At 31.4% G+C, this 27,408-nt stretch overlaps 1 protein-coding gene across 2 annotated transcripts; it reads right to left on the reverse strand.

Annotated features, from left to right (window-relative positions):
• Window positions 1-1,788: 1,788 nt before the first annotated feature.
• Window positions 1,789-27,408, reverse strand: MFS9 (major facilitator superfamily transporter 9). 2 transcript variants are annotated; one of them, XM_085196159.1, is made up of 11 exons: window positions 27,209-27,408; window positions 10,301-10,496; window positions 8,254-8,372; window positions 7,673-7,787; window positions 7,040-7,214; window positions 6,277-6,377; window positions 5,554-5,710; window positions 5,078-5,250; window positions 4,544-4,647; window positions 3,946-4,066; window positions 1,789-3,682 (listed from the first exon to the last, which is right to left on the reverse strand). In XM_085196159.1, exons 1-11 carry the CDS (start codon window positions 27,262-27,264, stop codon window positions 3,476-3,478), a joined length of 1,524 nt encoding a protein of 507 aa, XP_085052285.1. In that variant the 5' UTR covers window positions 27,265-27,408; the 3' UTR covers window positions 1,789-3,475. The 2 variants fall into 2 exon arrangements, with proteins under 2 accessions (XP_085052285.1, XP_085052284.1); XM_085196158.1 differs by lacking the exon at window positions 27,209-27,408 and adding an exon at window positions 24,613-24,813.

Raw genomic sequence — 27,408 nt, forward strand, 5'->3', positions numbered from 1 at the left:
ATCGGAAGAAACTAAATAATCATAAGAGATGGTCATCGAAAAGATCATTTGAATATCAATTTTAATTTCATTTCTTCACATCATAAATATAATAAATACAAGTATCTAATAAATAAATTTATACAATTATTTTAGTTACAAATATTTAGATTTTTTAATGTAAAAATCAGTTGACTTTAATGCCTATTATTTAGTAAACAAATAGGGCACTTTTATATTTAATCCTTGTTTTAAGACAGTATAAAGAGTTCACAATATTCGTAAATATTTTAAATTCTATGTAAAATACTGCATTATTAAAATTATTTTGTATAATTCAGTCTTAGTATTGTTTTACATAATAGGAAATGATACAATATGAATAGAAGAAGTATATTTTTATTTATATAGCATTCTAAACTATAAAAAGTATTCAAAATATTTTTAAAAGTACTTTAAAAAAATACATAAATATAAATATTAACAAAATAATTAAATCGACGCCAAGTACCTGACATCGTCAATAGATGGCGGTGATGGATATGTAACAATATGATTGTAATTTTATTATATGCAATTGTATATAGTAAATAATTAAAAAAAATACTAGCTAATAGTAAAATTAGCAGAAAATATTGAAAAATGAGCAAACTATTTTTGTCATAGACTTCAAAAATGACTGTTCTGAACTTCTGATAGAGATAGTACGTTTATTTAATTTTATAACTATTTTGTATAACCAAATCAAGATATTATGATTTATGATCTTTGTTGAAAAACCCTGTGAAATCGCATCCATTGCATACTGTCAAACGTTAAACTTTGTTTTAATGACTAGCGGCCCGCCCGTGGCTTCGCCTGCTTGAACTACATTATTCATTTAACAAACAGAATTGACTGACAACTATAATGACTCCTAATATGTTTTTTTTCTGCATTATCGTAATTTCTATAAGGACTTTTGCTTGTTTAGAATTAAAAAACGACGACGATACGACCAATGCTGATACTTGATATTTATAATTATATACTTTGAGCATTGACATGTAAAGCTAATTATTTATTATACTGTTAGCGAACTCGTGTAAAAGAGGGTAGAAATTAATGAAAAAAAAAACCAATAAAAGAATTGTGTTAATCGGGGGAAGCAAGAGCGTCCATCAAAGGTCGTACATATTCTTCAGGGGCGAAGCAAAGTCTTCAATAATATTATTATAAAATAGACCTGAACTGTTACTGCCTTCACCGCGTGAAGATACTCCTATCTTATGTTATTTTACTTATTAGGTTAAAATAATTAACCTCATTTCATTTAACATTGACGACGCAGAACAACTATTCCGAAGCCATTATGTTCATATCTCTTAAGGTTTAGCTGGGCTGTTAGGGTTGCATATGAACTGTTCCAGATCTTCATTTTTATTATATGGACAGATAATGCTTGTTATATTCCAGGTATCCAGATTGTTGTCTTGACAGATTGCCTAGATATAATAATTATACAACCAAAAAAGTTTCATTCTAATCCACCCAGTAGTTCCGAAGATTAGCGTGTACAAATATACAAATAAACAGACAAACAGACAATTGTTTTTGTAGATTTTGTAGGGATCTATTACTATTCTTAAACCCCCTTAATTATTATTTTGTGAATATATTCAATGTACAGACGCGCCATTTTTACTCTCTTAATATATGTATAGATAAAAGAAAAAAAAAAACATATAATTCTAAGCAAATTAAATTGTCTTAAAATAAAAAGGTTAAGGAAATGGGAAATTAGGAAAACATCCAAATAAAAAGCAAAAATCAATTTCTACTATTTATTCATCACAGTTATTATAAAAATATGCAATTAACACGTATATACATTTAACAGTTAGATTGCATTACAAATATATATGTAGGTAAAATAATTTTAGTAACATAAAAATTTCATACTAAAATATGAATATTGTGGTGTTTGAACTCATAATATAAACATAGTTCTAATTCATACATACAAAGTATAAATCAAAAATCTCTTCCCACTAATGTGCGCTTAAATCTAAAAAAAATATAATTGCAACGGATTTTAATGCGATTTTTACTAATATATGCATGTATATAATATATGCAATTTATATAAGTAATAGTATGTATAAAAATCTTAACAATTTTATGAAATAACAATTTTGAGTGTTATCTTTTAGATATAATACTATATACTCCGGAATGCAGCTACTTTCTCATTTTTTCTTTACAATTTAATCAATTATAGTTCTTAGTGACTGTATATACTTAGAAAGTAATAAATAAGTACTATTATATTGTTTTATTTTGTAGTGCAAACATATATGTTTTGTTTATCAAAATTTGGAAGTGTTTTGTGCACGGGGACACTTACTACTGTTGAAGAATTCTTCATGTTAATAATTAAACAAAAGAATATATGCATTAAGAAATATTAAACATTTAATAAAATCTATTTTTGAGCATAATTATCATAATAATGATTTTACAAATTTAATTATGTCTGAGATCAAATTTATATTTAATTAATAGTAGACAAAAATATGTTGTATTTATTAAATGTATATTATAGTAATTATTAGTAAAAATAGAATAGTCTATTACAGAGACTATTCATATATGAATATAATATGCTATATTTTTTCACATAAGCTCCGTTATACATGAAAAAAGGTATGTACATAATAAATTTGCATTTAAATATAGATATCTACCGATACCTTTAGAAGCGCTATTTGTATCGGAACTTCCTTCATTATCAAATAATAAAAATACAAAAAAAAACTATTCTTACGTATTAAATAAAAAAAAACATATTTTTATTATATTCGATATTAAATTTATCACCATTTAAATCTCATGCATCTCTCTCATACATTATACACATATACAGGCTGTTTCTTTATATTCAGATCCAAATTAATATTATTTTATGATTAATTTTTAAATTTTTGAGCTTGTACACAAAGTACGGTCGACGAGACTTGGCCGCCTTGAAGTTAGCTGCAGCTAGCTGCGCAGATTTGATTTTAGGATATTTTCTGACCTAACTTAAGAGCGGCCACGACTCGTCGATTGTACTGTATGACTATATTATCGTTACTATTATAGGAGCAAAAGCAGGATCCTTGCCAAAACTCAAATACGGTCTACCGTGGTGATTTAATGTATATTCTATAGTTTATTCATGGTGGTTTAATGTATATTTTAATTTTTTACACAAATAATTCATATAAAAAATTTCTTTGAATAAACAAAGATATTTTTTATTATATTATAAAGATAAAATGTAATTTCAATTTGATTATATACTTTATAGTATATAATCAAATTTAAATTACATTTTTAAAACATAAATAGATCTGTCTACACATTATTTTTTAATACAGCGAGATACTACCGCTTCTTAGAAATAAAATCAAATATTTCAAATTATTAAACATTTTCTAAAAAAGTATATAAATTATTAGCTATACTAATGTTTTTACATTTCAGAGCTTCTATCCATGGCCTTATTATCGTATCCCCTGGCTGTAGTAACGGAAGCGCCATCTGTATCGAAACTTGCGTCGCTATCGACTTCTACAACCCACGGTTGCTTTTCAGCGGAACAGAAGACCCCGTATATTATAGCGCCGATGAGATATATGAAACTTGATATGAAGAACACCATACGCCATTCTTCTGCTGTCTGAAATTTTATAATTATGGTTATAAATAATAAAAAGAATTTATTATTTAACTACTTACACACTAGAAAACCGTGTATGTGTATGTCAAATATATGGTAATGTATATTATGATTATTTCATTAATTGAATATATTTTTATCCAAATTTTATGACTATAAACAACGGTTGTGGGTTCGATTCCGATAAAATAAAATAAAAGGTAAATAAATGTAAACTTTCAGCCGGCGACATAATATATTTTTTTATAAAATGTAATACTTACTCTATCTGTAACAATAGAGCCGGCGAGCGGCGGACTAATGATACCGGGCAAAGTAGCTATGGTGTTGGACAGACCCATGAGTACACTGGCGTGTGGCGGTGCTATGTCCAGGTGGTTCACACTAAAATTATAAAATAATTAACGTTAATAGTTATATGTATTAGTTTTTAGTTATTTCTAATATTGTAGATATATTATTTTAAGAATATGCTGAGGCCAGTCATGGCACAGGGGTACAACTGGACTGGTTGTGGATCCAGTCCCCATTCGAATAAATTAAATATTTCTTTAAATTTATATTTTCATTTTTTCTCCAGAATAGTGCCCCAAGAAATCGGCAGAAAATGGGGAACGTGTCTTAACACTAGGTTCCCTCTGCCTACCTTGCTGTGTGTGGCATACATACTTGGTATCATTTTAAAGGCATAATATGGCAGAACTGTTATGTTTACTATTCCAAGACAATAAAAACAAAATTGATTGAGGAAAACAAAAAAAACCTTATATTTGTGTGTGGGCAATAGAGTGCCTTAACACAAGGTTCCCTCTGCTTACTCTACTATAGGCGGGATACAACGTGAAGCAAAAAAAATATTACCTAAATCCTGACCAAGCGAAGCCTCCTAGTCCAACAGCTATGGTCAGACAAATGACACAACCGGACACAGAGGGCGCGTATGCAGCGGCTACCATGAATATTGTCTGTAAATTTTATATAATTTTTAATATGTATTTTAATTTTATATGGAATAATAATATTAAGGATGTCCTGGCGCGTCTGGCTGGAAACGCGACTAAAAAAATATATTTTTCTCTCACCAGATGGCGCTTTTATATCTCATTGAAGTTCTTTCTTACGCCATAAATTCACCTAGGTTGTCGCGGCGCAGTGGCACGCCGTCTGCCTGTTATCGCGACGGTTGTGGGTTTGTTCCTCACTCGATGGTATATTAAATATGTTCATTTCTTCGCTCTGGTAACAAGCCAAAGTGCAGCGTTGAATTCCGCCACTCAATATGCAATTTAACGTCGTTTGTATGAAATCTTAATTTCTTAACTCTAGGTTCTCTCTGCCTTTCATGCCATATGCAGGATACAGGGTGAAGCCAACAAAAATAAACCTCAACTATACCTGAGACAAAAACGCGCCACAATTGAATAGTTTCCGTATATTGGTCCTCGACATGACCTCCATACGCAGCAGCCAGTCAGCCATGTGTCCAGCCACTTGCAGTACTATAGCCATGGCCAAGTACGGTACGGCCGACAGCCAACCAGTTTGTGATGTTTTGAATTTGAATACATCTGTAAAAAATACACATCACATATACTAATCAAAATACTTATAGCTAAAATTGCAGGGCTCTGTCTTGTACCAAGCGAGTAAAATTCCCACGAGTAGAAACCGTATATTAGATTATGCGTCGCGTTTTGAACGTAGGACGACTTTAATTGAGTTCTAAGAGAATGTATGGCTTAGTGATTAGAGCGTTTGGACGTGAGCTCAAAATTAGCTTCGTTAAAAAACATATTAAATTAACTTATGTCGGTGGGAAACGGAGTGTCTTAACACTAGGTTCCTCCTGATTTTTATATATACGTGCGTACCTTGCATAAAAGTAGGTAAAAACGTGAGTAGAGTATAAAAACCCCAGTTTTCACTAAAATGTGCCACGACTATCGCCCAAACTGGTCCTGATGTCAGCATTGCTTTCCAAGGGTGTCGAATCTGCGTCCCGTCCACTGCTAACGCGCCTCGAGATTCCTATAAGACAGAAAAAATATATTATTTATTAACATTTCCAAAATGTTACACCACACGCACCACATTATTTTTTGATATATTATTTTAATAATATAATTATTATTTTATTTCGTTAGTGTAATTAGAACATTTAGACTACAGATTATTATTTTTAAGCTTTATACATATTTCGTTAATAGCGAGGTAGACAAGGAACCTACTGAACCTAGTGTCAAGACACTCCGTTCCCCCCTTACCAACCAATTTTGGCGACATTGCGTGTTGAGTGGCGAAACTGCGCTTTTTGTTCTACAACAGAGAACTGAAATACTTAATTCCTCGAGTTGGAATCGAACCTATAACTATTGCATTTGTAATTGTACAGAGACCAACGTGATACAGTCAACTATGTAACATATTAACGTAAAATATTAACAAATGAACATATAAATATAAAAAAATATATCCTTACTTATACAAAAAAAGATATATATTATGGTAGTGGGGAACTGAGACTATCTTAAGATTGACTTATCTTGTCTATCCTCTTTTTTTTTATTGTAAGTATTTAAAATTATTTTACATACCTGTATATATTTTAATTCTGCAGCGGTAATATGAGGGTCCTTCTCGGGAGATTCCTTAACAACCAGCCACCATATTGTAGTCCATACTAAACCAAGGATTCCTATAAAATATAATATTCGTATAAATATAAATATTTTTAGCTTCACGCAGCAGGATGGGCAGAAGCAACCTAGTGTCAACACACTCCATTTCTCAGTTTTCGCCCAATTTCGGAGACAATTAGTTGCGGAACGCAAGGTTGCCCTTTGTCTTATGTTATTACCCGAGCAAAGCAAGCAAAAATTGAAATAATTTATTCACCTGAGTGAGAATCATTTAAAATCACATGCAGTGCCATTGCACCACGGACTATTTCCAATAAAAATCTGCTCTGGTAGACAAAGCGCAGCGTTAAATTTCGCCACACAAGTTCAACACCCTGTGTCCCGATTGGGCGTTGTGTTGCGACCATAATGTCTTAAAACTAGCCTTCTCGTCAAATATTTGACATTTTTCTGGGTTTTATATGAACCGCCGCCGTAGCAGACGACCGATACGTGTGACTGCACAAAATGTCATAGTTTCTAATACAAATAAGGGGTATTTTTATGTTATAAGACTTTAGGGAAAGTCTTATAACATAAAAATAAAATACCCCTACAATATAAAGACATCACACTCCTACAAACCCACCTTAAAGTGTTATTATAACACATACTTAATTAATTTCACAAAATGTGGATTTTTAAACACAAAAAAGAAAAGATAATTACACAAACTTACCAAAAACATAAAATATTCCCGGCCACCCTGTATATTGGGCCAACAGCGAGCATATAGGCATAGAGACGACTGTGCCCACATAGCTACCGCTGAATGCAAACGTCGCGAGCCGCGCGCGCTCCGCACTCGGCGCCCAGCGGGACCACACCGCGTGGATACAGGGGTAGGTTACACCCTACACATATTTGGTAAATATTCTTAATATATAAAAAAACACCTTTAAACGTTAAGTAAAGTGACTGGTAGTAATAAAGTCTGAGTAATAGCACATTGACATTACTCGTTACATTGATGCTGCTGAGTTCTTCGAGAGGTACAAGCATATGATTGTAAACGTGACGGTTGTGGATTCGAGTCCCACTCGGGGAAATTGATTAATATATCCATTTCTTCACTCTGGTAACGAGGTACAGCTCGGCGTTGTTCCGCCACTTAGAAGAATGCAAAGGCTTAAGGGGTGAGACGGACGTTTTCCTCTCAGAGGGTGTTCTAGTGTCAAAACACGCCGCTTCCTACTTTTTGCCGAATTCGAACTCACAAACTGTAGCATTTACAGTCGCACGCCTTTCTCCTACACTACGACCGCCCTGAAATTAATATATTTATTACTAATAAGTAATAATTAATACGTACCTCAAATAATCCCTCAATAACACGCACTGTAATAAGTAAGGCAGTACTTGTATGCGCTAAGGGAGGCGTGAAGAGCGTCAATAGGGAAGTAGTACCAACCCCTATCGCGAACATCCTGATATAAAGAAAAAATAATAATAAGAAAAATTGAAGCATCGACTGTACACAACGATTTACTTAATACAAAACGACAATACGGTGGCAGCTTTGAAGTTAGGTTTTTTGAACTTTTGCGCATTGTATGAAATCCTGATGAAGGTAAGGGATCCTGACATCAACAACTAACTTCAGGGCGCCCACGACTCGTCGATCGTACTATACGATAATTAGGTGACTGTTATAATATATCATGCAAGAAATAAATATTTATAGGTCGTTGTGTCATTATATGTTAACAGAAGGATTCAGAACTTTTACCCAAGACCCATTATGACTAAACGTCATGACTTTACCTGATGTTTTAGAAATAGGATTAATGTAAACATTATTTGCTAAACTACAAATCTAGTCATATTATATAACTAAAATACTACACTTTCATATATCATTAATAAGATGGTGTTCTATAGAAAGGAACGAACCTGTTACCTCCTATCTTAGCTGCAAGCCAACCACCAGGTAGCTGAGTGATGATGTAACCATAGAAGAAGGAGCTTAACACTAATCCTTTTGTTTGAGACGACCAGTCGAATTCTGGAACCTGAAGATAGAAAAAATTATTATTTATATTATACTCGAGGCTTTCATGGTGGAGTAATACAAGCGTGTAACTGTAAATATGACAGTCGTGGGTTCGATTCCCACTTGCGGGAAATAAATATTTGATATGTTCTTTTTCACGCAACGTTGCATGTCAGTAATAACGCAAGGCGAAGGCAATCTATATACCCTATTCATTTTGGCATGAGCAAAAATGTAAACAAAAAAATCTTCTTTAGTTTCTTAAGCTTTTATGTATGTATTTTAAAAATCAATTTCATTTTTATTTAACTCATGTTCCAATAGATAAAAAATCAATATAACAAAAACAAAATAATCAGACAACAACTTTACACTTAACAAAACAAGAAACTTAATAAAAACAACAAAAGTAACAACGAAATCACAACAGTACTGTCTTATGAACAGGGTTGACCGATAGTAAAAAAGGCGGATATAATCTGACCGACGACAAAACATCAAATGTCCAGTACCTGTGGACCCTGCTCTGTAATTTATTATAGTTGTATATTTTTATAGTATTAAAATGCGTGATAAAAATACAAAAGTGTCATCGATTTCTTTAACACTATATTACAAACTTTGATTAGATTTTATATGTATTTTATTTATTTTAAAATATTAAAAATATCGTAAAACCTATATTTAAGGAATGCTTAAATCTTTCGAATTTGACATCATATAAAAATTCAAAGAGATTAAGATAGCATTTTATATGGTTTATGAAAGTAAATGTATTCTGCATACATTAGGTACTTTGCTGATAAAGCACACCCTAGTAAAAATCACATGCTCGAGAATAAGCCGGATCCATTTACGGGCTCTCAAATAGCTCCTTGTGTGATAATCTTATGAAATTTTAGCATTTAACTTTGAACCCAAGGGTTGGCGGTGTCATTCAATTTCAAGAGATGCCTTGCTTTAAAATATTCGAAAATTGACAAAAATACTTTAAGTTAGACGCTAAATAATAACCTAAAAATAAAATGATAAAAAATATAATAAAAAAATAGCCTTAAAAAATATAATATCTAAGTAGCCTTTCATAGTCCTTTCTTTAAGTAGCCTTAAACGATATGGAACACTGTGTTTCCAACTCGAGCTTGACGGGTCCTTAAAATATCTATTAGACTCATTTACTGTTAACCTGTTCCGCTGGGGAAGTGTAAGTAACTTTGTCACGTTGGTATAGGGTCGAATTTCGTATAAGATAATTATTTTGACATTTAATATGTATTTATGAACGTCCGCAAGCAAATCTTCGCCTGTAAAATTTTATGACATCATGAAAAAAATTGCTTCGTATTAGAAACCTCTTGCGAATAAAAATATTTTATTAAAAGAGTATGAATATTATTCTGTATGGGTTTTTACAAATGAAGTTAAATTCTATAAATGCAATAAATTTGCAATTTGTATTAAAATTGGCACATATATAGTTGCAGGCGAGTCGAATATATTTAAAAAGAAAAATATAGTCAAAATTCAAGAAATACTGGTATTCTTTTACGCAATGTTCCTACAAGTATGAAGTTGACAAATACACAGACTGCAATTTTACGTAGATAATTATATAATGTATGGATAATAAAATGTAAAAACATTAGGATAAAACTTATGTGCTTATGCTTCATTATCAGTTAATTAAAATAAATGTAAATCGTCTATGTAAGAGAATATCGTGTGAAAGTTGATGAATGTTTGTTGTTGATGTAGGTTTTTCGTGAAAGTGGTTACTAAAAATCTACAGAACGGATTTCCGATTTAGATGAAACTTTATAGTAATATAGTTTATACGTAAGAATAGCAGATATAGTTTGGAATTTACATAAAGATTTAGTATACCTAATAATATGAAAATAAGTTTAAGCAGTCAAAGCCGCGGTTAAGTTGCTAGTACCTACTTACATAAACGATTGTTCCATTCTCAAGTTCCACTTCCACAGCTTCCGTCATAGCGACTACGGCCACAGAAAGATTCACTCTTAAAGCGTATACGTTGAAAAATCCGAAGAAAGCTAATAAGGCTACAATCAGCCGTCTCTTCTTCCAAAACTGCCATGACTTCTCCTGTTTAACACTTGGTGCTACATTAGCTGCTTCCCTGTAAATAAAAAAATATTAATTTTAAAATTGAACTTAAAATTAACACAACCTAGTTTCACTAAAACTTTTCTAATGATTTTGATGTAAGCATATTTTCTATCGATGTAATAAAATGTACTTATATATACCCATAGTAGGCAGAAAGTATCTAATTATAGCTTTGTAACAGTTAATTATAATATTTAGATTTATGACCGCTTTCCAAAAATAGAGGTGACCCAACAAGATTTATGAAATAATATTCGAAACAGTGTTAATTAAATGTAAAAAGATCAAACGCTCAAGGCGTTCGTTAGGTCGAGAGAATGTTTGAAAAAAATATTAAAATATTCTAATAATAAGTTTGTATTGGTGGTTATTATGGCGGCAAGGGGGGTAAGATTATGTTTACAAAAACTCATCAACGCCTGTTACAATATATTATAAGAAATTCTAAATATGTCCCACGCAAATATCAGTTATAAAAAAACACTTCATCCTATTAAAAGGTCATACGGCCTACATAAAACACGTTAAAATTAACTTATTCCTATACAATGTATACAGCGGCTGAGTTTCCACCGACGTTGAAATTTTTAGCTATCCCCAAGGAAAGCTGTAATTTATAGATAGCGAGACGCATCTTGTTACGCAAAATTTATTTTACCTCATGGGCCGTTTGTTTTTAAAGTTTTTAGGCTTCTCCGAGTTTTGATACGATCACTGCCAAGATTCTGCCTATAAAAGTATATAGTAAAATATATAGTAAATATCAGTAAAGAAAATTTAAGGAAGATAATTTGCATATAAATAACATGTTAAATTAAGAAAAAATCACGTTATAGCATTGATTCGTGCGTCATTGCATTACACTTTTATAATTATTCTACATTTATATTTTTTTTGTATATTTTTATTTATTTACCTGAGTTTTTAAGAATAAAAAATGAAGATACCTACAACGTGAAAAATAAAATAGAAAAAAATCGAAAAAAATAATTATTATTAAAACTTTATTTGGTTCTCATACAAATGTATTGGCATATTGTTATACAGTAATTTATTTATGTATTATAATATGCTGTAACTGGAGTTAATAGCTTTTCGAGTGAATGTTCAGGAAGAATTAAGCTATCAAACGCAGTTTTATTAGTATAGCGAATTAACTTTGTAATTACTTTCTAATGGAACTAATACCAATTTGAACCTGAAGCATAAAACTTATGCGACTTTTTTACCTCATTATTTAGAATTTCAATGTAATAATGTAATTTATTTATAGTTATGGCATAATTTTAATTAAAAGTAAGAAATCTTTTATCTTAAAATACATACTCCTCAATGATATTGACGTTGGTGAATTATTATGGCAAATAATCTAACTAAGCCAATACATTACTAAAAGTGTTCCTGATCACCAAAATTTGATTTAAGCAATTTAGAAAACAATGGGTAATGGGAAGAAAATTAAAGAGAAGCCTCTCTTTTATTCTATATTTTTCCATGAATATTTAACTTAATGAACAAAAATAACGCGGCTAAAGTAAATGTAAGAACTTACTTCAGGTTAATACGATCATTCGGTATAATATAATGAAAGAATATTTCGAAAAATCTAAATATATCACATGAATAAGTAAATATTTTTAAAATATATGCCAAACTTTTTTGGTATAATAAATGACATATACAGTCAAAAATGCCAATTCTTGATATTGATGTTTTGGTGATGTTGCTTGAAATCGATTTAATACCTAATTTCGCAATGATAACGCCTGCATTGAATTATACCTGTGTGTGACCGATATCTTCTATCTAACAATCGATTGTAACGCGTAGATAGAAATTTATTAAAGCGTTTTGGTATAAAAACAACTTATTCGGCCTTCCACAGCGTCATGACGACGATGACTATAAACGACATGTGAAAACCCTACTCAGGAAAATGATTTTTGAATTTTCTTCCAGATTTATGCTTTAGGTATTATAATCTCTTTTAAGTTATGTAACCTCTTTATCAGTAGAAATAAAAAAAAATATGACCCCAAAAAAAATTATGGTAATTTTTTTTTTTTGTGTCCATTGGGTTTGGACAAATAACTTACGCCTCATTATCCAAGTTACGTACACCACGACGAGTCGCCATACATTATAATCGCCTGGATGCACCACCTAATCAATTTTATAACGATATAAACGTACGGCAAGCGTGAAAATTTCAGGTTTTCATTATATACCACAAAATTATATGACAATTTTATTATTATTCCACATAAAAATGATAGTAAAACTAACTGTGACTAACTGGAAAGTTGTGAAAATTAGGTCATTTCACTTAACGCACTGATTGAGATGTGAATTTCGACATTCATCCGGTTTTAAGTGCCGTATACTAACGACATACAGGCCATATTGGATTAACGTTCTAGTGTTTCAGTTGTTCACGACCATTTCTATGCTACGCTCTCTTAATACGACGTGACGACATATTGTCAATATTATAGTAAGCTTAATTATTTACAATTTATTTTTTGCTTTAATTGTAGTTAGGTGTGAAGGCGGTGCAGTTAAAATGTGTTTTTATAGATAATTATTCCACAGGATAAGTGTGAGTTCAAATTCTAATGTAATATTTATTAGGTAAAACTTTTACGGGTTTATCTAGGCGAAACATGGTAGGTGAACGGTGGTAACTTTATCTATTAGGCACTCATATATGTTGCTACTGTTATTGATACAAAATTCAGAAAAGAGTTATAAGACTATTATTGTTGTGTGGGATCTCCGCGAAATAATTTTAATATAATATAATTTTGTTCATCGTAATATACGAGTATAGACGTATCGTGTAAATGAACATGTGAATAGTATATGTAACATACATAATTACAGTAAAACGGTAGGCAATTATAGAATATGTAAAAGCAAGATTGTGAAACAAGTCTTTATAAAGACATTTACATAGGACAGTCCGTCATGGCTCAGGAGCATAAACGTGTGACTCCAACGCGACGGTTGTAGGTTCGATCCCCATTCGGGGGAATAAATTATTATTAATGAATATCTTCATATCTTCGCTCTGATACCAAGGCAAAAGCGCGGAGTTGAGTTCCGCCATTCTACACAATAGCAATCATTCGAAACGGGGAACAGAGTGTCTTAACACTAGGCTCACTTGCCTTATAACGCAATATAAATGTCTTATTTTCCCAATATGTAAATAAGGGTTTAGAGTTAAGCGTTTCGGTACAGATTTACGAGGGATTCAGATTAATTATTACAGTAATAAACACATCACCCATGAGTTACGTATTTAAACTGCAATTTGCTTTGCATAATCATAGATGAAATTTATATTAGACTAGTCTATATCTGCGGTTTCACCTTTGTGTGAAATGGAAATAACTCAAAGTTTTGTATGACATTGACTGACATATTCTAGGTACCCGAGGTAATTCAATATAGCTCTTATATCTTTCATTTAATATGGTGACTTACACTTTTCACGCATTTTTCCTAAATTGTCCTCTAAATATCTAAAGATAAATATTAAAAATATCAGATTTTGCAAAGTTCATATGGACCTTTTTTTTAGGCGAAACGTCCCACTTGTAGGGACCGAGTCGATGACAGGCACAAACAAACGGCAGCAGACTGACAATATCTCGCAAATTTCATTCATTAATTCCGTATTACTTCCGATCAGAGGCATTTTTTTGTATGGTGTACTTTTCAACCTAATGCAAAGTATATTTGGGAACCTCATCGCGTGCAGAATAAATGATACGTTTACTATAGGCAGCTTGTTGCAATTTTAGCATATTTATTTTTATACACCATTTTTTCCCGAGTTAAAGCGTGTACTAACGAAAATATAAAACCTTGAAATTTAACGTTTCTACATGCCAGTCACGCTATCGCAGCTTTTATATCGATTATACCGAAACAAATTCTTATTGTATAAGGCCGATATATTATATACTTATACCTAATATGATGTCGAACCTAAGATATTTGTTGGAATACGGACGGAGTAATACAGAAATTATTATATTATTTAAGTCAGTGTAATGTCTAATTTTTAAAAAAGGCATATGAATTTATCACATATTTTAAGTAGATATTTTGAAGGAAAACATAATAAGATATCAGTATTTTTCAATGTAAAGGACAATAACCGCTACCGTGTAAATAAATGTCATGTCGATACTGTTTTAAAATGAACAGCTGTCCATATTAAACAAATATTTCGTATAAAAAATTATATGAAAAAAATCCAATACTAGTAAAACAATATGAGAAGGTAGAGAATTTGACAAGGGCGAAGCCGCAGATAAACGCTAGTCTTATATTCAGTAGGAAATTTCAAGACAGTATTGTCGTTAAGTTAAGTAACCATATTAAGATAATATTAATATTTCCATACTAAACTTTTCTGGGGCCAGATATGATAATAAGTTTGTTTTTGCGATTTAAAAGGAATGCTTAACGGAGCAGGCAAATGACAAGCTGCTGTTAACTTCGCCATCTCGATGGGACCATTTCAAAATTGTAACGGCCTTAATAGGTTACCGAAATAGATACTTTAGAAATGTTTAACGTCCATAATTCATATTTATGCGTTAATGTCGTTTAATTTAAATTAAATTAGCATGTAAATCTTCATTATAATTTAGAATTAATTTAAATGTCATTTTATACGACAAAAAACACTAAAATAGATATTTTTTCTGTAAATATTTATAGTTGTTTTTAGTTTATTTTAGGTATAATTATCTAAGTGTAAAATTTGTTCTATATAGTTTAAATACCTACGTAAACTTCAAGGTAATTAGTTAAAACGGAACGATTAATTGAACGTTACGGCCTTATTTATGCAAGAATGCAGATTTTAATATGAAATTATATTTTTTCATACGTTACATAACAAACCTTATGTAAAAAATATGCGCGTAACCTACTTTTTTAAAGTATCGATAAAAATTTGTAAATCAATATTTTTTTTAATCAAGATATATTTTTTAATATTTTTTTAATGAATAGATCAATTTGTGACTGCATTTTTGTAACTAGGTAGGTTTAAAAAAAAATTAGCTTCACGCTGTATCCCGCACACAGCAATGAAGACAGAGGGAACATAGTGTTAAGACACTCCGTTCCCCACTTTCTGCCGAATTCTGGAGGCATTGCGTGTTGAGGGGCAGAACTCAACGCCGCGCTTTGCATCGACAACAGAGCGAAGAAATGGAAATATAAACGTAAATAAATATTTCAAGGTAGGTGTAAGGTTTGTTCATATATATACCTAATATAGAAAATCAATATAATTACTTTACCAGAACGCATAGAGAAATATGAATCGATATTGACTTGTACCGTTATTAAAATAATTCAAGCGACACGACCGCCGCCAGTCAATCGTGATCGAACGTCACACTTTGAGATTATGTTATTCGCCTCCACTTGGAGGACATGGAGAGAGAAAGTGTCAAGACATTCTGCTTTTCACTAATTTCTCCGAACTTACGTACTTTGGCACAACAGATCAACACTCAAGACAATCCTTACATAGTTTTATAATGGACTTCGACGCCGTTTACACCGACTCATGCTGGTATTTGCAACCGCTGTGCCGCCTTCAATTTGAATTGTATCCTGCTCGTTTTATGTCAAAAGATTAAAAGTCTAAAATAAAGTGTATTGTTATAACGAATAGCAAAATAATCTTTTAAAAAAAATTTTTTTAGCACGCACAAAAACGGTTATAGCCGTAATATATTTTTATAAAATATATATAAATCGAGGTATGCAAAGACCGTAGCGTTGAACGCGAAACGTAACATCCGTCTTTCCCGTTACCATAGGAATTTCGGGAAATCCCCTAATCAAATCTCCCTTTAGAACCAAAACCTATGACCGAGACGCCTAATAATTTCGACAGTGCATTGTCTGTGAGCAAGTATATTTATCTACAATTAGTAAAGAATAGGCAAAACACTTATGTAAGTATATAATTGCTTAAATATATTTTCTATAAAAATAACCATATTTACTCACGCTATATTCATTTTGTCAACTTAAAAATCTTGGACGTAAAAAATTTCAATTTTTTCATACAATTAATTCAAATAAATATTGCTAACAAACTGAGCAGTCCGTCACGTACGTGTTGGGTGGAAAATAAAACCAATATTGCCTATGTCTATCCATTTGCTGCTATCTCAATTATAATCTTCATTATACAGTCATTTCCATTATATCGATAGTTCTTGCATTTAATTTCAGTCATGTCAATTTCAATATATTGATGTCGTCCTTGACATTTGCTAAGGTAAAATGACTTTGTCAGCTTTGTTGATCCTCTAATTATTATTATTTTTACTTTAATTAATAATAATAATAATAGTCAAATGTAAATAAATACATTGAGCTAGTAAAAATATTATACATTTTTAAGCCATGTACAGACAGATTTCAGCATCATTTCTCATGCTTACGTATAAGTAGCAAATATTTTGTAGGTTTAGCAAAGAGTCCAAAAACTTTGGGAAATGGAAACCACTGCAGATGAAGACAATAATACCATTACGAATTAATGATTAATAAAAAAAAAACAATAGTCGTTAATTTGTCACCAAGGATAAAACTGAAGGATTTAAGACACTAAACATAAACGAACGAAACAAGGAAGTAAACAAAAATGTCGTGACACATCATTCATGATGAAACGACAAAAATAATCATTAAAAACAATCGTGGCAAGCGAATGATATCGGGGAATCATTGGTGGGTTGAACGCGTCATTAAGTTGACTCCCGGTGGTACGATTACATCGATGGGAACCATAAGATGTCGATGGTGTCAGCCGACCTAATTAGACTGTGACCCAATTACGTTTTTAAGTGAGCGAGAGGAAATCATACAATTTCGTTGACAGGTAGTTCGTTGCTGGAGTAGAAATGTATGAATTAAAATGATAATTTTAATTATGTAAGTTATCTACGATTTAAGGATAATTTGGCAGGTGAAATTATTAGTTTATTTATAACTACTTGGCAATCGCAAAAGATTTTTAGGGTTCCTTAGGCAATGAGCAAAAACGGAACCTTTATTGATTCGTTATCTGTCTGTCTGTCTGTATGTTACAGTTACTGTTGCTATTTATCGAAATTGTAGATAGGTTGAATAGAAGATTAGGACTAGTAACTTATTATTGCAACGACATCATAATTTTTTTCCTCGACGTTGGTTACAAATAAATATTATAATGAAATTCAATCGTTAATGTTAACAAAGAATTTCACGTTTCATATAATATTCTTAACCGGTAAAATTATTACACTTTTCATTAGTTTTAAACGTACCGTGCAAATTTCAAGGCTACAGACACAAATGCATACAAACGTGAACTATACGTTAATAACAATAGTGTAAAATAGCGACAGTCAACAGACATTACCAGACATGGAGAGTAGGTAATACGTTTAGAAATGCGGAAGTAATAAATGTTCTGGCACGTACTCGTATATTATTAAAATGATTTAGAGACAAATGTGGACAAAAGATTTATTTATAGGTAACATTCAGTAATCAAAAAAATATAATATTGTTAATACATGCACAGTTTGGACAACTGTATCTTATAAAAGACTAGCGGCCCGCTCGCGGTTGCACCCGCGTGAACTATGTTATTATTAATTTCTGTCTCCGTGGCTACGTCCTAGTGACATCTATGCAAAATTTGAGACTCCTAGCATTTGTAGTAACGAAGTTTCATACAAACTTTCGACCCCAAAAGCAACCCCTTAGAAATCGAATATTGCAAATTCCCGTCTTAGCGAGCACCTACGTCCTATAAGTAACTCCCATGCAAAATTTCAGATTCCTAGCACACGTAGTTTCTGAGATTTCGTGATGAGTGAGTGACCTTTCGATTTTATATATATATAGATGACAAAAACAAAATCAATTCTATGGAAAATAAATAATAAAAACGCTAATTAAATACTATTTTATTTCAATGACAAACAAAGTGAAGCAGTGCTGAACAGAACTAAGTATACACTGTCTATTGCATACAACGGCATATTATGATGATATCTAACAATAAGCTATTATTATATCATAATACATACATGAAGCCGGCGTGGCGCAGTGGCACAAGCACGTGACGGTTGTGTGTTCAATTCCCACTCCGCGAAATAAATAATTATTTATTATAATTTCAAGGCAAAGCGCGGCGTTGAGTTTCACCACTCAACACGCAATGCTTCAAAAAAATCGGCGAATACTGGGTTCCCTCTGCCTACCCTGCTATATGCGAAATACAGCGTGTAGCTTAGAATAATAATAATAATAAAACATACATTAACATATAAGAAAGGCACATTACTTATTTTGCAACGAAATTAGAATAAATCAAAATATTCAATTAGCAAGTTTATTATACTAACGAATATGTTAATTTTTCCCTACACATTAACGTGATGAAATATACGTTATACGTAAGTAATGGCTCATATTTATCTTCTAAGTCGCTATATTACCATATTGGGAGTAGAATTTACATATTATACAAAGAAATAATTGCCTATGTGGGAAAATGAGATATCTACTTTATGCTATTAGTATAAATTTTGTTTATATAAGAATAATGTATAGTTGTTTAAATTCATTTTTTTTTATATACTTATTAGTAGCTTTTATTTGCGGCTTAAATGGAAATAATGAAGGGTGAGGCAACGCTGACCGCAGGGACAGTTTCCTCGATAAATGGACCATACAAAACAAAAACAGTTTTTCATTTCGAATCACTAGTTTCTGAGATAAGCGAGTTTCTGAGATGAGAGAGCGGTACATCTTTTTGGTTAAGTTAGTCCTAACACGCATTTTCTCGCATAATAAAGAAGGCAGAGGCACTTAACGTGTTATTTTTTGCCAAAGGGGAAAAAAAAATCCCGAGTGGATATCGAATCCACAACCATTGTGATTACAGATAGACGTATGCCCACTACACCACGACGCCTAAATAATATTTTGCGTCACCAAATGGACGAAGAAACTTATTAGTAAGGATATACCAAAAGTCACTTCAAGTACGGTCATTTTATCTAACTTTAATCCCGCTATAACTCTTGCAGATGTTTTATATCTACAATACAGAGAAATTAGGTCAGCGATCGCGGCACAATATGGTCATTTTTGTGGGTCACTCTAACTTTTGGCCAAACGTGACAAAATGTGAAATGGAATTGATACAGAAATATAACTAGAAAAAAATGTAATGGATTCCATAGTTCTATATCATTTTTATAATATTATTCTAACAATTTTGTGTATTAAATAACATTGGCCATTTTAACGCGATTGTTGCAGATTCGATATTTAGGTACTTGGGGAAACAATCATTTTAAATTTCTCCTATTGATAAAATTAAGGTATAAGCCGCAGTTTAGTATCGCCACATAACACACAATGTCTTGAAATCCGGCGAATGGTCTAAACGGAATGTCGTAACTTGTTCGTTTCTCTCTGCTTACCTGTACATATATATACCTAGCGTGAAGCTCACAAAAAGTGTATGGGAGACCTAAATAGAAGGAAGACAAAAATTACCTTGTAACAGACAGGGGCAAGAGGAGAACAGTTTTTTTTTGTCTAAACGAATGTTAAAAGACAAACATAAAATATGACTTTAGCTTTGAGTGAAGTATAAGCCAAAACTTTCCGAGAGCTTTTATCGAATACAAAACAATTAGTTGATTCTCAAAGTTATTTTTAAGCATTCAATAAAGTTAATTAAAAAGTTGAGACTGTATACGTTTGACAAAGTGGTGTGACGAATAAGAAACATTGTTATCGTATGTTCAATTAACTTTTTATTTGACCTAAAACCCTTGCCAGGCCTTCGGGCAAGAGAAGCGCAGAAGTATTTTATAATTGTGTTTAAAGACCAAGTCATAAAAAACATTTTTACATTAATTTTATTGCTATTTACTAAAATAAAATTAAAATATTTATTTATGTATTTTCTCCGAATATTGTTAAAGGGCCCAAAAATCTATTATTTTCACCGACTGCACTCACTTATAAACTACTTTCTTATTTAAACGGACATTTTTATTTAGTAACTTAAAAAACAGTCCTTCAAATATTTTTAACTATTATAATTAGCAAAAAGTAAGGTAAACGTAATTAAAACTGAGTAATGTATACAATCATATGACTCAATATAAACTACACTATCTAGTAAGTTGTACAACTCGCTTACAGCTACTTACTTTTGCAAACTTTGTTTTCGTTATCTACTTATAACAAACACTAGTGGAACCGCGCGACTTCGCTTTATATAAAACTAGCGGACGCGCGCAGCTTCGCTAGCTTATTTAGGGGTGAATTCTAATAAACCATGAAACATGTGTTTAATGAAATATTTTTAAGAGTCGAAATTTCAAATTTTATAAAAAACGGTAACGATAAAAAATTCGTTACAAACTTTCAACCCCTTATTTGCACCCTTAGCGGGAGAATTCTAGAAAACTATGAAACACGTATTCAATTAAATACTTTTAAAAATCTAAATTTCAAATTTCATAAAAATCGGTGCCGATTTAAATTTTGTTCCATACAAACTTTCAACCCCTATTTCACCCCTTTAGTGTTAAAATTTTTCAAAATCTCTTCTTAGTGGATGTCCAGATTACGAAAGTAAACATCTGTTCAAATTTCACGTTTCTACGCACAGCGGTTAAAGCTGTGCGTGCGTCTTACCTCAGTCAGTGAGGACAAGTGCTTTTATATATAGAAGATAGATGTTATCACAATCGGCTCAGTGGTTTGAATAGACAATTTTTTTCGAACTTGAGGTTAATGCTGTTAGCTGTACTAGCTTTTACAGCGATACCGGGTGGTTAGGGAAGAGAGTACTCTGTCCTTGAAAAATACTACTGCCAGCACTATGTTGCGATAAGCTATAAGGGCGTCTCCTGCGGGCTGCGGAACTAGTACTTCGGCTTGTGGCCGCAGAATGCACTGGGAATTTAACCTATTCTAAGCAAACCAGCGCAGCGTGAGGTCGCGACTGGGAACAAATTAGACTCCAGACAGACAGTTACTTTCGAATTTATAATATTAGTATGGATTGATTGAGGTCATAATTTTTAACAATGCAAGTTTAAAAATTAATGTCAATGAACAATTGAAAATTTTATTTTTACAATTCTTTTAATAAAAATGACATACATAAAAACATCGTCGCTTAATTATTTCAATTAAGATCGCATCTTCCCTTATACAACGGCCATGAAATTGATAGTCATCATAAAGTAACCGCATACTCGGTACTCGTATATAATTGTGCAAAATGAACAGTAGCATAATTATATATTTTTATTTCATATAAATAATATTCATTATAATATCTTAGAAAGCACGGCTGAAAATATTTTAAAAGTAAATAATATATGATTATAAAGTTTTAAAATAGATTTTTTCTAAACTCAAATAGGTACTACAGCTTTCAAATCACCCCTGTGTCACTGAAGCTATTAGCGCGTGATGGAAAAGTAATTGTCCGCAATAATTGGACCAAATGAACAGGCTTCCACGGACTTTTATAAATTGCAAGCAAAATTTATCTGTTTATACAAAAGTATTTTGTTTTTTTTTTATATAATATAAAATATTTTTACATAGATTATATATATTTTTATAAGGATTTGTTTTTAACCGATTTCTGTAAGAAAAGGAGGTTCTCAATTCGACTGTATTCTTTTTATGTTCGTTACCTCAGTACTTTTGACTGGGTGATTTTGATGATTCTTTTTTTATTTGAAAGCTAGTATTTCCCGTAAGCTTGTATTTGGGAAAATTGACCCAAAAAAAATACTTGTAAGTGTTACGTGGACTAGTGCCGGTGTCGTTCAATACGGTTTTCTTAAATCTGGCCGGACGATTACGGCAGACGTCTATTGTCAGCAATTGCAAACCATGATGGAAAAGCTAGCTGCTAAGCAACCGAGGCTGGTCAATCTACGCCATTAGAAGAGCTTCAATTGGAATGTCTAAGACATCCACCGTACTCCCTGAACATTGCTCCAAATATTGCTTCGAAATTTGGATAACTTCTTGCAAGAGAAAAAATTCAACCCCGATGGGGCAGTCCAATGACACATTCAATCGTCAATTCGGTCAATGAACTACCTATGAGATGGCAAAAGTGCAGGGATAACTATCGTTTATAATTTGATTAAATAAATATATAATATAATTTTTTTTTAATTTTTTATTCCTCCCAAACCAAACGCCAAATTCATATATATGTAAGGACCTAATAATTAAATAATATTTTTATATCATCATATAAAAGATTTGTGCTACGATTATTTTATAATCATAAAAAAAAGAATAATAAAAGATTTTTAAACATAATGTTTTTCTATATTTTCATTAGCAACGAAGAAACGAATGATTACACCTTTAACTTAATTGGATACGCTTTCGGCATATAAAAAGAAATAAGCTAAAAAGTATTAGGTACCTGAATTTAAAAACGAACACGATATAATATTTCTAAGAAGTAATAAAAACGTACCTATATATGATTACGCCATAGATTATACATTAAATTATATCTTCATATGTTTCAATTCTACCTCTTATCATCTACTTCCGACATTCATGTGTACAGACGGCTAAAACTAGTTTTGCCATGCTGTAGTGGTGATGAATGGTTTAAATAACTTTTTTGACAAGATTTTTGACCTAAGAATTACTTAGTCCAAATACGCCGCTATTTAAAAGTAATTTACTTTAAAGCTATGCAGTTTTATGTTTGTATCACAGTGGGACTTGTGTACAGTAAAATGTTATCACATGTACAGGTTATTGTTTGCTGGATTACAAAGATCTTCAACACGCAAATTTCAAGGTTAGGAAGGGAATATCAAGTTATAGATAATTTCGTAACTTACTGGCCATTTTCGAGACATTGTAAACTGTATCGCGGCACCCAACACCTCACTTTGTCTAATCAGACTAGCGAAACGTAAAAGAACTTAATATAAAGATTTTATTGAATGACATTTTGGCCGACGAAAACCACGCGCACAGCACAACCAGACAGGTCAAAATTTCATCAGGTCGGCGACGTCGAAGAATAAACTTTATAATTATAATCAACGACGACCTATTATTTGTTATTCCCAATTAATATTGGAAATATCTGCACATATTCTTTGTATATCAGGCAACAAAATGAAAACCAGTTGACCTTGTGGCGGGTTCCTTGTTTCCTAAGAGAATGTTGCTTTCATGAGTTAAGTATACGTACCTATATGTATGACAGTAATCTTCCAAAGACCTAAAACGACATCTTGGTTTGAATAATGAAGAAACATAATCAAAATATTCTTTATTCAATTACGCCATTATAAGCACTTTTGAATCGTCAGGTTACATAGGAATGTCAGGAATGTCAGTAGTGTCAAATGTGAGTCCTACAGTCAATAATAATTCTTTAAATGTATACAAAAAAAAAATTGTTATTAGAACTTTTATTAATCATTCCTGAATATTAGGGATTTGTCGGTATTACATGGCATGGTCATACAGACTGCACTTCCCATCATTATCTAAATATTTCACGTCCAATTAAGTACGTGCCTAAGCAATTTACTATTCCGCACAATATGCTATTGTTAAAAACTATAATATGAGTGTTTCTATTGAAACGATTGAGTAGTACTGTACTGTACTTATCTATTATTTTTTTACATTGAGGGTAATACATTATTTTTTGTAGGTAGCTATCTAATTTATTACCGCACACATTATATTAGTTTAAAAAGAAGCTTAAAAGTTTTTGAGTGCAATTCGTAAACCTTTAACTTTTTCAAAAGTCAGAAAACATTTAGATATCTATAATTTTGAACTTTTTTATAAATGAAACGTACCTATGTATTTATATGAACGATATTTGACGATTGTAGACTGATTATTTCAATCATTATTATACAATAACCGTTACTTCAATTACGCCACCTTAAAACTTACATAAGTTAAAGGATCGTTGAAATATCGCAATTGTAATGAGAAATACGATCCGCATGTGCTTTTACAGTTAAGTTTAAACAAACCTTTCTGTTGAATTGTAAAACAAAGCCGCCTGTCGCTTCAGGTCCTCACTAACAGTATTATCTTCATTCATATTTACACAACACTGCAAGTGTTTCACAAACGAACGTTGTTTATTAAACAAATTTTATATGAAATTATATGGCGAATGTATCGAGAGGCCGCCCAGTCGTCCGACGCCCGCGCCTCTTACTAAATAAAATTGCCACTCACACGGTTAGTCGGTTACCCCCACTATGTATATAGGCATTGTTGATAGCGTTTTGCGATATAATAGTATATATATGTAAACAGTGCTTTCTAACATTTGAGCAATCATAATTCCAATATCGTCTGACCTTTGCATAACTCTATTACTTTTATGAGTAACATTACTATCGCCTACGACTTCAAAAATATATATGTACCTACATCTATACTTATAATAAAATTGTAGGGGATCGGTGTCTGTACATGGGAGATTTATCAAAAATTCTATTACTCGGAGCATTTCTCAAAGTATATAGGACCCAAAACACAAAATGTTTTTTTTCTGTTTGTTTGCCCATTTGAAATTACGTTAATCTATGAAAAAACTTACTTGATTTACTTAAATAGTGAAAACTACATTTTCACTATATGTAAATCACCATTTCTTTATTTTAGTAAACTTCTCGTAACAGTGTTTGTTTTATTTCAAGTTGCAGGCATAGGTTCTAAATTTAAATATAAAATTGGGAGGTGGTTGAAAGTTTTAATAAAATACTGTTGTTTTCAAAGAAACATGTAATTTCAAATAAAAAATCTCATAATACTTTAGGTAATAAAAATAAGTGTTTATTGTTTTTTTAGATTATATGGCACTTTTTACTATAAAAAATAAGAAAACCACACAAGTGGAACCGCAAGTGATAAGCAAATGTACTATAATATATAATATGTTATGGGTTGGCTAGGCTGTTAACACATTGGTTGTGTTATATATATGATGAAATTAGCATATTTATAAATAAGGTTGCTTAATTAGTATGTAAATAGATTATATTTTTTCTTAACTGACCTTTTTGCCCTGATTTCACATGTGGAGAAAAAGTATTATAAACCCATATTTTGCGGGTAAGTAAATTTTTAATTTATCCTCTCTTTTTTTAATTATAAAACTTTAATCTCTTAATTTTCCAACAAGTGAACACCGTCCAAGTGTGAGTATGACTCGGGCAGGAATTATTTATTTTAATCTGTTTTTATGTGTCTGTGAATAAGTTTTTGGTCATAAAACGGAAAGATTCATTGCCTCAATCAACACTTCAGACGAGAGTAAATATTATGAGGATGCAATGTCCACAATCCGCCATATAAGAATAGATATAATTTCTTGTTAAATTTTTTATTGATTTTTAAAGTGAAATTGAATTTTTTTAAGTCTTTCGTATGATTATGCTCTATTACAATCACTTGCAAATGAAAAGCCCAGCTTTAGCGAGAACTGTATTGTATATTTTTTATAACATTATTAGCCGTAATGTAATAGGCATTATAGAAAATTGACCATTTTAGAAATTTGCTTGTAAATCAACACATGTTATATGCAGAGTTTATAAACATCTACATAATAAAACACCTTCAGAGTTTACAGTTATATTTACATGTATAGATAAAAATTATGACATGACAATACAATTAACAGGTGACAATGTCTCAGCTAACTTTTATTAAAGGTTGCTATTTTTTTTATCTTATTGCATTACAACCTAAATGAAAGTAATAGTAGTTTTTTGGTAATATTGAAACATTTCAAACTGATGCATATATAGTCTTGTATTTGTATAAAGGCTTCCTCAATGTCATTTACCTCAAGAATAGATTAAACATTTTAAATAAATATTGAATTTACTTTTTTACAGCTTTATACTGTATTCCTTGTATGCATACTAGCAGGGTATGTAGAGGGAGCCTAGTGTTAAGACACTCTGCTCCCCACTTTCAACAAAATTATGGAGGAATTGAGTGCTGAGTGACAGAACTCAATTCCATGCTCCAATACCAAAGAGAAATGATTGTGTAAAGTAAGTGGGAATGAACTCACAACCCACCGTGTTTACAGTCTCATACTTGTGCCCCTGTGTCATGACACATTATGTAATAAGAAAAATTATTGACATTTTGTTTTATAATATTAAAATCTTTATATAATATGTCACCAGAGTAATATGTTATGAGCATTGTTTAATTTTGCATAAACAGTATGTCCTAAAAATTCTACAATTATCTTGTAATATCAATGGGAAGTTAATGTTTTATGATAATCTAATAATCTGTTTATGCCCAGTACCAAAGTTTATTAAATTTATAGGTACCATATTTTTGATAAAAAAACAAAATATGGGCATCTCATAGTATATGACAAAATGTTGATAACTAAAATATGAAATGATGATGATTGAATTATTTGAATTCTCCCCCTATATTATATACTTTTAGGAGACTTAGACAATAAATATATTTGAAGCAAATAATGGGATATTTACTTAATAAAGAAAATAAAATATTTTAGTATGAAATATTTAAAATAATTAGTTTATATATCAAGTAAGTCAAGACATATTTAACTATACTTACTTGTTTCTGGATGATAATAGGGAATACTTATACTGATATACAGCTTGCTTTTTCATTTTTAAAATTAGTACTACACTACTCAATGGAGGTTCACATTATAGTTTATGAATCTAGTCATATTTAGACATAAGCTAACATAGTTTTTGTTTATTTATTTTAAATGTTTACAAATTATAATGCACAAAACTGAAAACATATAC

This window comes from Heliconius melpomene, chromosome 13, assembly GCF_056956725.1.
Source record: "Heliconius melpomene rosina isolate 202511_hmr_F chromosome 13, ASM5695672v1, whole genome shotgun sequence".
NCBI lineage: Eukaryota > Metazoa > Arthropoda > Insecta > Lepidoptera > Nymphalidae > Heliconius > Heliconius melpomene.

Excerpts from the sequence above, each read along its gene's own strand:
- MFS9 (XM_085196158.1), bottom strand. The coding sequence starts at position 24,683 with ATGAATGAAGATAATACTGTTAGTGAGGACCTGAAGCGACAGGCGGCT. Across the intron at positions 10,497-24,612 it reads TTTTACAATTCAACAGAAAG|GGAAGCAGCTAATGTAGCAC; the intron begins GTTTGTTTAAAC and ends TTTTATTTACAG. Across the intron at positions 7,788-8,253 it reads GCTAAGATAGGAGGTAACAG|GATGTTCGCGATAGGGGTTG; the intron begins GTTCGTTCCTTT and ends TCTTTATATCAG.